General features: G+C 49.6%; 1 protein-coding gene across 1 annotated transcript in view; it reads right to left on the bottom strand.

Annotated features, from left to right (window-relative positions):
- Positions 1-6,013: 6,013 nt before the first annotated feature.
- The window catches only part of NOL10 (nucleolar protein 10), an 88,787-nt gene continuing 83,609 nt past the window's right edge, over positions 6,014-11,191 (bottom strand). The window contains exon 21 of the mRNA XM_059078374.2: positions 6,014-6,844. Coding sequence (XP_058934357.1) covers positions 6,725-6,844 — 120 coding nt within the window. The 3' untranslated portion in view covers positions 6,014-6,724. The remainder of the gene's footprint in view (positions 6,845-11,191) is intronic.

Here is an 11,191-nt window from a genome sequence, read left to right as displayed (position 1 = left end):
GAGTTTTCTATCAGATAAGAAAATATGGAGGCAGGTCTTTTACAAAGAGTAGAATGGTTATGTAACTACCATCATCTACATTTACTTAAAAACAATGACAGCATAAACTCCAGGACTGTTTCAACTTTATGGCTACATAGGTGATGTGAGGTTTAAAAATCATTTCAAAACCAAAATCAATCAAAAAACAATCAGATTTTTAATGCATCGAAAGTTTACCTAAGAACCCTAAAATCTTTTACATTTTCTTATAAAACCACCCAAACTGTTCTTCTATAAAATCTATTTTGCATTTAATTTATGCTGAAGATAGAGCTTTGAAAAAAAAGAAAAGTCACTGGGGCTTCCCTGGTGGCGCAGTGGTTGAGAATCCGCCTGCCGATGCAGGAGACACGGGTTCGTGCCCTGGTCCGGGAAGATCCCACATGCCGCGGAGCAACTAAGCCCGTGAGCCATGGCCGCTGAGCCTGTGCGTCCGGAGCCTGTGCTCCGCAACGGGAGAGGCCACAACAGTGAGAGGCCCGCATACCGCAAAAATAAATAAATAAATAAATAAAATAAAATAAAATAAAATAAAATAAAAAGAAAAGTCACTGAAACACTCATCTTGTGCATTCAGTCAAAAAAAAAAATTCTCATGGAAGCTCCAGCAAAATGTCTCACTACACAGTTTATCACTATTAGAAGTTATAGCAACAATTACAGGTTTGGGGGGCAAAGTTTAGGGGGTTTTGCCAACACGCTCCTGGAGCATGAAGACAAACCCATCTGTCAGGGTAGGTGGCAATTTCCAACTTGGGGCTGGAGCCGTCATTACTGGGTCATGTAATCAATTTAATAGGTGTGAACTTATTTGGGGGAGGATGGTGGGGTAAAGGAAATGTAATAGGACAGAACAGAAAAATGCCAGCCTGCTTTATATGCTGGGAGGTACAGTTCGTAACACTTTTGATACACGTGTTCTGGGTCACAGTGTCAAATGTATTTCTTACTGTGGGACACGGTAAAAAAAAAAAAAAAAAAGATTGAAAAACACTGAGGTAGGATTCTGGAAACTCAGAGAGGCAATAAAATCCGAGGAAAAGCAAAAGCAGAACCCAGACTTCCCAGCTCTTATGTCCTGTGTCTTATTACTCTGAGGAAGCAACTGGTGTTCTACAAAGATGCCCACGGTGGGTGGAGGGGCGGGAAGGAGAGAAAGGAACGGGGTGGACAGTCCCTGGGGATTAAGAGATTCAGCGGAACAAAGGGTTCTGAATGAAGGGTGAGCTTGGTGTGTAAGCACGGAAGTTCAAGACACGGTGAGCGGGGGAGGAAGCTCACCTAGGCCCAGTGAGGAGACAGAAGCTATTAGAAGAGAACGTCCGCCTGCCTCCCTGTCGCCTATCTGAACCCCAGTGGCCTCTGCCTGTGTGTCTGTGTGAGGTTGGTGTGTCTGTGCACTCTCTCCCATTCCCTCTCAGGCTAGTGGGTGGGTGCTAAAATTTGTCTACAGATTCTTTCTAGGGTTGCCAAATCTAGCAAAACGAAAATACAGATCATCCATCACATTTGATTTTCAGATGAATGATTTTTTTTTAAATGTAAGTATACCCCATGCAATATTTGGGACATATCTATACTAATAATAATTTACGTTTATCTGAAATTTAAATGTAATTGGGTGCCCTGCATTTTATCTGGCAACCCTATGGGATACTCCCTCCACTCAGAAGATGGTACCCAATTCCTCTCCCACTGTGAGTGGGGTGTACTTAGTGACTCACTTGTAACAAATCCAAGAAATGGTTAAGTGATGACGTGCCACCGCCGACAGCAGGTCATAAAAAGCACAGTGGCGTCTGTCTTGGTCTCTCTTGCTGTCTGGGATCCCTTGCTCTAGGGGAGGGAGGACACTCGAGCAGCCCTATGGAGAGGCCCATGGGGCACGGAACTGAGGCCTCCTGCCCACAGCCATGTGTGTGAGCTTGGAAGAGGGATCCTCTGGGCCCAGTCAAGACTTTAGATGACCGTGGCCTTGGCCGACGTCTTGATTGTATCTTCACCAGAGACCAGGAGTCAGAACCACCCAGCAAAGCTGCTCCTGAATTCCTGATCCACTGAGGCTGTTGGTTAACTGTGACTTTAAGCCACTATGTTTGGGGGCAATTAACACGGCAATAGCAACTGCTATACCTCCTAATGAACATCACTCCAATAACTGTCCCCTGTCTCTCTGACGTCACTGTTTCCTTTTCCTGCCTCATTTCCAGGGGTGTGCAGTCATGCTGGATTTCTCCCGTTTTAAAGAAAACTCTCTCCTGATCTCACATTTTCTGTTCTCCTGTATTCCCAAACTGCTGCTGACTGCTGTCTGTAGTCACTTCTTCTGATTCCTTTTTTCCCCTTCTTTCCTGAACTATTCAATGAGGCCTTTCAGCTCTGTAAAAGCTCTTGTCAAGTGAGAGTCACCCCTCTGCTACCCAATCCAAAATCTGATGACCTTGCGTCCTCATCTAACGTGACTCACCTATTCATTTGATAAATACTTATTAAGTAGCTACTATGTAACCAGACACTGTACTGGGTGCTGGATATACAGCAGTAAACAAAACAGACCAGAAAAGAAAAAACAATCTCCCTATCGTTATGGAAGTCACATTCTGGTGTGGGGTGGAGGACGGGATAAACAATCAACAAGTAAAGCAGCTACGAGTATTTCTTGTAAAATGATACGATGTCTGGGATCAAAACACTTCAAAACAAAGGGCCAATGGACAGGAGTCAAGAGGAAACAGGATGAGCGTCTGTGGTTAATGACTGAGGCTGGATGATGAACGGGCACACGGAAGCTCATTAAACTGTCCTCGACTTTGGTTGGTGTTTGAGATTTTCCATAGTAATACGTTTGCTTTTCTTCTCTTAAAGCACATTGTGGTGGCTGTGGGTGCCGGGAGCAGGGGTGGGACAATTCTACACAGGGTGGTCGTGACCTGAAAGGTGAGACTGACATGCCCTGGGCCGACGAGAGAGCATTCCGGGCAGAGGAAACGGCAGCTGCGGAGGCCCCGGCTAAGGAGGACACTCTGCGTGTTCCAGAAACAGCCTCACGTGGTGACAAGGAGTAACTGAAGCGGGCGCAGAAGGGCCTGGGACCATATCGTGCCGTGGACGCCCTGAGGCTCCGGGTGCTGGCTCTGAGGGTGGCCCCTGCAGGGTGCTGAGAGGAGAAGGGACCCGATCGGATCTGGTCCCAGGGGGATCCGTCCTCACCCCCTCGGTCCCGCACCGGCTCTGTCCTCCGGGTGAGTCAGTGACAGCGGGGCTGGGGCCCAGCACCGGGGCCGCAGCCTCCTCTCCCCATCGTGCCACGCCGCTGCCAGCCCAGCCCAAATCCTGCCAACGCACCTTCCAAACAAACCAGGTCCCCCCACCGCGTCCGCCCCGTCCAGGCCCCCCCAGCTCAGCCAAGGGCCTCAGCACTTCTGCCCATTTCTTCTCACGGCAGCTGGACGGTACGTGAGGCAGGTCTTTCATGAGGTGGAAACCCGTACAACTGTCTCAGGAACTTTAATCATTTCAGTGGCAGGCATAATAAGACGTCCACGGACGGTACTTGAACAGCACGTTAGAGCATGAGAACATCACACGTAGCACGACTCGTTGGTATCATGGTAGGTATGGTAACAGCATACAGTTGTTCGCAGAACAGAAAAATATTTGAAAAGATATACCTTCTACTGTCAGCAGTTACGGATTAGTTGGGAATTTGTTATCATGGGTACATGTGAGTTTGATGAAATAATTGTTTCTCGTGACTTTGACTGAAGTATAACATGACACAGAAAAGTGTGCAAGTCATGGGAGTAGCTCAGCACCCAGGTTTAAGGACTAGAACCAACCAGGTGCTACACATGCCCCATCGTGTCCCCCTTTCAACCACTTTCCCTCTCTCCAAAGTAACCACGGCCCCGGCTGCTGGAAACAACTTTCTTTTAATAGTTGGACCTATATATATATATATTAGGCATCAGGTCGAGGGTGTCAGAGGACGAGGGGGATGTGGTACAGGCGGGCTTAGAGAAGTCATGACTCAGTAACCGCAGGGTGGCCCCGAGGTAAAACCCAAGCCCCCAGCTTCAGGCTGGGCCTCTCCTGCTGGCTCAGGAACCCCCTGCGCTGGAGAAGCACGGCCACGTCATCAGGCTGCTGAGGAAGCTATCAGAAACACAGGGAAATTTTATGGAGCACAAAACTCGCGTTTAACAGTTTTAAAACAGAAGACTTCAAAGAAATGGGGGGATTGTAGCAGGTGCTTCAGGAATCGCCACCCTGAGGAGGTGGGGCTGTTTAAGGGGTCGCTAGGGGAACAGCAGGGCCTGGAGGACGTGCTCTGCAGCTTTCTATCTATCCAGCAAGTTTTTCTCGAATGCCCCTCACAGCTTCAGCTCAGGTCCTCCACCTGCCCTTTCAGGAATCCCCCAGAACAAAAGCTGAGGGGCACCTCGCTCTAGGAAAATCTTGATATTAAGGAATATGTTGAGGGACTTCCCTGGTGATCCAGTGGTTAAGAATCCACCTTCCAATGCAGGGGACGCGGGTTCAATCCCTGGCCAGGGATCTAAGATCCCACATGCCGCAGAGCAACTAAGCCCGCGTGCCACAACTGCGGAGCCCACGCGCTCTGGAGCCCACACGCCACAACTAGAGAGAAGCCCGCATGCCACAACTAAGACCCGACGCAGCCATAAATGAATGAATGAATGAATGAATGAATAAATAAATGAACAAATAAATAAGTGAATGAATGGGTCCACACCATCCTCCTGGCCCTGGCAATGCTCCGGACTCAGACGAGCCCTAGCTTCACAGGGCGAATGAGGCCCCTCTGCCAGCTGCAGCACTGCTTCTGGAATCTGGCACATGGCGTACTGGCTCCCCACATCACACGGAGGACCCTGAAGAAGGAAAAGGGGGGCCCGGGAAGGCCAGGTGTATGTACGGAAGAGCCTGACCCCAGGAAACAGGTCTGGAGCACAGCCCTCAACCCCTGGGGAAAACTCCAGCTGGCAGTGTCCTTCTTTAACTTCTTCTCAAACTCCCAGCTCCTGAAGACTGCAGTGTGGGAAACAGAAAAGCAAGCCACAGAAAGCTGAAGCCCCGTGAACAGCTTAGGGGACGAGCTGAGAAAGCAAAGTACCAAACAGGTGGGGGACCCTCTGGTATCACAACACAAGTTGGGTTGGCTGCCCATGTAACCAGAGTCTCTTTCTGGTGACCGTGTCTGTACATACATACACACACACACACACACACAGACACAGACACACACATACACATAGACACACACAGAGACACAGACACACACACACACAGAGACACACACACAGACGCGCCTTTTTTCTGGAAACGTACCCTCTCTCAGAGCACAGAGGTAACAGTGTGACCCACGCCGTTGCCTGCCTGGGGGAGCAGGCCGGTCTGCACAGCAGCGGAGATACAACGGGGAGGGGGTGTAGAAAGAGAAGAGGGGCGGCCTGAGGAAACAGGAGTGAGAAAAGAGAGGGCAGACCGGCCTAAGTTTGGAAGGCCTGGCTCCAGGTGTCCCGAGGCAGTTAAGGCTCTACAGCCTGGCTGTGTTAATTAACGCCTTTGCCTTTCTGCTCACAGCATTTCAAGTTAGATTCTATCATTTACAATCCAAAGAGTCACTATCCCAGTTGTACATAAAGAAAAGCATCTCCAAAATCACATTCATACACAAAAAACTAAGGAAACCGGGCTTCCCTGGTGGCGCAGTGGTTGAGAATCCACCTGCCGATGCAGGGGACACGGGTTCGTGCCCCGGTCCGGGAGGATCCCACGTGCCGCAGAGCGGCTGGGCCTGTGAGCCGTGGCCGCTGAGCCTGCGCGTCCGGAGCCTGCGCTCCGCAACGGGAGAGGCCACAGCAGTGAGAGGCCCGCATATCAAAAAAAAAAAAAAAAAAAAAAAAAAAAACTAAGGAAACCAAAGTGATTTTTCAAATTAACTCAAGGAATGGGTCTCTCTCCAAGAAGTTGTTCAAATGAAAGCATTTATTTTTATAAACATTTTCTCCAGCCAGTATGTCTCTAATTACACTTAAGAAACAGAATAATAATAAAAAAAAATCTGTATTTAATCTTGTGCCAAGTTAAAAGAATATCCAGTAGCTTCCACTTCTTGTTTTAGACTGTTCTTACCATTACTTTATATTCTCTTGGTATAAAAATATGTTTAAAAAATTCCCAAACTAAGACATCAACAAGCAACACAGCTACCAGCATATCCGTATAAACATGAACACGACCGAGGCTCACAAGTCAGGCGAGACAGGATGGCGTCTCGGGGGGCTTGATTCATGGGTGGCGGCAGGCAGAGCAGGAAGGTTTCTGGAAGACCGTCAGCCCTGGATTTCAGCACAAGAGAACCTCTCGTGTCACGGTGCACGTTTCACAATATTCAAAAACCACCACCTCGTTGACTTGATTAGAACCGGGGAAAGGGACAATGTTCTCGGGGAGCCGCAGGCACAGAAGCGCCCTGGAGGCACTGCATGGCCAGCGGGCGCAGCCCCGCAGCCTGACCAGAGGCCTGGGACCCGCTGCCAGACGCCGGCCCCTGCAGGGCTTCGGGGGCGCGCGTCCCCGGCGCAGACAGCACCCTCTAACGATGGTCCGGCGGGGGGCGAGCTCCTCCGAATCACACGCGGGCTCGGGTGCAGACTCAGTGGGGCGGCCGCCCTCTCCGGGGCCTGCACCTCAGGGGGCCGGCTGGCCGGCGGAGGGCCTTCCTCTCTTGTCGGTGCAGTTTCGCGGCCTCCTGATGCCTCTTCTGCTGTTCTGACTAAAAGAGGAAACTAGATGAGAGAGAAAAAGAGAAAGGAAAGGCCGCCACCCCTTTCTTGTGACCGTCAGAACGCCAACAGCACAAGCACCCATCACTGCCCTGCTCCGGCAGGGACAGCAGGACGAGGGCCAACCTTTACGGTCACTGTGAAACCTGAAATCCTACACCCCTGGGTAGGAGAACGGCCTTGACACATGGGTCTAAACCACACAGTCTGAGGCTGGCTTTCCAACTCCCCACACAACACGGCCCCTCCCAGGAGAGCCAACTTTAAGAGGACGCTATTGCTTTCAAGATGTCCACGACTTCTCGCGTAGAATGTCATTTACAAGCCGGCGCCATTCATTAGTTTACTCACACTGTCTTAAAAGACACAAAAATACTTCTGTGTCCTGAAAGCGTATAATAACCGCCACCCCCCCGCCCCATGATTAAGCATTCAGTCTCCAGAGCTGGTTCCAAAGAGTTTTTGGCTATTTCCAAAAAGTCAAACTCCCCTTGAAAGGCGGAGGTCTACCATTAAGTGCTGATAAAGGCTCAGCAGACCCGTCAGTCACAAGTTCACGGCTGGAGTGGGAGTGTGGGTTCTAGGCAGGCTGCTCGGAAGGCACCGTTCTCAACACTCAGGCGACAGCCAGACCTCCTCCAAACAGTTTCACTATGTTTAGCAGAAATTCTTAAAAGAGAGGAGTTTCAATGCAGAATCCGCGATGAAGGTAAGAGCTATATAGTTTTAAAAACACTTTTGGTGGTTTGGATAATACAACTCCTAACCGTAAAGCTCAAAAAAAAAAATTCTTAGCCGGTGGAGCTGACAGAGGGTAACCGAGAGCAGTGGCGGTGTACCAATGTTTAAAGGTTGAAACCACTGCCGTACAGACACACCTACGTACGCAGCCTGCCTGCCTGTGACCTGTACTTTCCATGCCCCTACAAATACTCATGTGTATTTTAGTCTTGAAGAGAAAGTCTCTGTGTTCACTTCCAGCTGGGATCATTCAATATTTCAAAGAGCTGGAAGGTGAGGGAATTGTGAGAAAGGAAAGCAATTTATAAGACCAAAAAGAGATGAAATTGCCCCTATTTTAGGAGACTCTTAGAGATTCCGAATAATTATTTAAGTTCTTTTTCTGATTATTACCATTTTTGCAAAGCCTTTTCAAAATAAAGCCTGCCCTGTGTACTCCTCCCCTTGGCTCTACCTTGGCCCCGTCCCAGCCCAGGGTGCTGTCTGCACCCACAGGCCCCTCACTGCAGGGGAGGAGCCTCCAGCCACAGGACTTTTTAAAAATAAAAACAGTATGTAGTCTTCTGCTAACCAGAACTTTTCAATAACTTTCCACGGCTCTTAGGATTGAGGTTAAAATTGAACATGACCTACTCACCAGGCCCCACAGGACAGCTCTACATGTCTTTCCAGTTACACCCGAAGCCACAGCTCCCCTCCCCACGATGGCTGTTTCACACGCATAGGCGCCTTCAGATCCCCGAGAGCGCCTGGAACCCTGCCTGCCCCACCCAGGCTCTGACTTGACTCTAAGATCCAGCCTGTCCCTCACTCATCTGCCCTGCACTCCACGGTCCAGGCCCGGCCCCTGACACAGCCCCAGGCCTCCCTGGGAGCACGTCCCACATTACAGTGATGTAACTGTACGTGTATCCCCCTCTATAGCCTGGGGACTGCGGTGGCAAAGACCAAGTCTGTCTGGTTCTGTGTATCCACAGCACGTGGCACAGAGCAGGTATTTGATACACGTCTATTAACGGAAAAGTCAGAAACCCCGAGGGAAACCGCATACTCCCCAGCAGACCAAATAACGGCGTCATCAAGACCCCTGTAAAGTCAGTGAATTTGTTTTTTCATGTTAAAAAGTATCCCTAGGGCTTCCCTGATGGCGCGGTGGTTAAGAATCCACCTGCCAGTGCAGGGGACACGGGTTCAGGCCCTGGTCCAGGAAGATCCCACATGCCGCAGAGCAACTAAGCCCGTGTGCCGCAACTACTGAAGCCCATGCACCTAGAGCCCGTGCTCCGCACAACAAGAGAAGCCACCGCGATGAGAAGCCCGTGCTCGCTGCAACTAGAGAAAGCCCGCGCGCAGCAACAAAGACCCCACGCAGCCAAAAATAAATAAATAATTTTTTTTAAAAAAAAGTATCCCTAAAAAAAGTGCTTCTTGTCCAAATAACTTTGGGAAAATAAAATAAAGAGGAACAGGGCGTTCTGGGTGGGGCTTTTAAGTCAGGTGCTGTTATGCATCTCTAATACAGACATCAGTAGTAGACTTCCCTTATGTGTCCGGTGGCAAAGCCCCTTTCCACGAGGCCCTGCCCACTGGTCCCCACAAGGCAGGAGGCTACGCAGGAGCTCGTATGCAAGAGCAATCGTCCCGCAGACAAACCCGTCCAGAAAAACCTCTCATCAGCCCCCTTCTTGAAAAGAGGCTGCATTTGGAAGACGTCGCCATCATGGGACCGATCTGCTATGACCGAAGAGCCAACTGGCTCACCGCCCTCCTTGTTCCTGTCCCGACTCCTTCCCCTACATGCACAGCAGCCCCACCCTCGCACTAGCAGCGGCCCAGGGCCCCTGAGGAACCGAACTACAGGACATTTGAAACAGGACTTGGGACCTAATCCCGGCTTTGCCACCTCACAATTTTAAATAATATTAAAGCACAGGTTTTCTCCCTCAATTTGATCCGATCCACATATGCAAATACTGGGAAAACCTGAGATCTTACCTGACTATATCGTACCCCTAGTATAAAAAGACCTGTATAAACAAATATACAAACAATTCCCTAAATATTCTTAAGTAAAACTAAGACAACAGCCATAAGCCAAACACCAATTGATGCATTCCCCAAAATAGTCTCCAAGCCTCTGCTAGCCTCCACCACGAGGCTGTTTTAAGTATTTTTTACTTAGTGCTTCTTTTGTTTTCAGGGGAAAAAAACCCCAAGAAAATCAGAACCATCTTATTTTCACTTTACCACGAATTACAAACTGATATTCAATTCAGTACCTTCCACTTAAGGGGGAAAAGTGGGCAAGGGGCGTGCATGCATCCTCCCTGACGCCCACTCCGTGCCGCAGAGGGAGGGGGCGCGGGGCTGGGCAGCCGCGAGCCCGAGGTCCTCCCACAGCTGCCGTGCGCCTGGCCCCCCTCGGCCTCCTGGACTTCAGAGGGAATCGGGAAGTGTTTGACGGTACACAGAGAATATCTAAGAAACTAGGTACAGGCACAAGTAGTTCATCTGAACACACAGCCAGTTTTGGCTTATTTAAATGAGAAGTGTAAGAGTGCAAATTTGCTCTAAGTGGAGGCAGATTTAACTGAAAAGCTTCTTACACTTAGAATGAAGACGTTCTGAGGCGGGGTGGGAGGAGGGGGGACTTGCAGAAAGGTGGTCAAAAGATACAAACTTCCGGGCTTCCCTGGTGGTGCAGCGGTTGAGAGTCCGCCTGCCAATGCAGGGGACACGGGTTCGTGCCCCGGTCCGGGAAGATCCCACGTGCCGCGGAGCGGCTGGGCCCGTGAGCCGTGGCCGCTGAGCCTGTGTGTCCGGAGCCTGTGCTCCGCAACTGGAGAGGCCGCAACAGTGAGGAAAAAAAAAAAAAAAAAAAGATACAAACTTCCAAATACAAGACAACTAAGTCCTAGGGATGTAAGGTACAGTGTAAAGGCTACCGCTAACACTGCTGTATTATATTATATACACGAAAGCTGTTGAGACAGTAAATCCTAAGAGCTCTCATCACAAGGAAAAAACAATTTTTCTTCTTTTTTTTTGCTTTTTCTTTTTATTGTATCTATATGAGGCAATGGATGGTAACTAAGAAAAAAAATGTCCTTATCATTTGCCAAGCCTCCTGATGACACCAAGAGAACTGTCAAAGAATCAGAGATGAATGGGAGAGGATGTGAACAGACATTTCTCCAAACAAAATATACAAATGGCCAATAAGCACATGAAAAGATGCTCTACTCTCATTAGTCACCAGGAAAATGTAAATCAAAACCACAATGAGGGGCTCCCCTGGTGGCGCAGTGGTTGAGAGTCTGCCTGCCGATGCAGCAGACGCGGGTTTGTGGCCCGGTCTGGGAAGATGCCACATGCCGCGGAGCGGCTGGGCCCGTGAGCCATGGCCGCTGAGCCTGCGCGTCTGGAGCCTGTGCTCCGCAACGGGAGAGGCCACAGCAGTGAGAGGCCCGTGTACCAAAAAAACAAAAACAAAACCACAATGAGATACCACTTCACACCCACTAGGATGACAACAATAAAAAAGGCGAACAATAACAAGTGTTGGAAAGGATGGGGATAAAATGGAACCCTCATAC

Source organism: Kogia breviceps, chromosome 11 (assembly GCF_026419965.1).
Source record: "Kogia breviceps isolate mKogBre1 chromosome 11, mKogBre1 haplotype 1, whole genome shotgun sequence".
Lineage (NCBI taxonomy): Eukaryota > Metazoa > Chordata > Mammalia > Artiodactyla > Physeteridae > Kogia > Kogia breviceps.
Note: the sequence above shows the minus strand (reverse complement) of the source record. Positions and strands in the feature narration are given on the sequence as shown.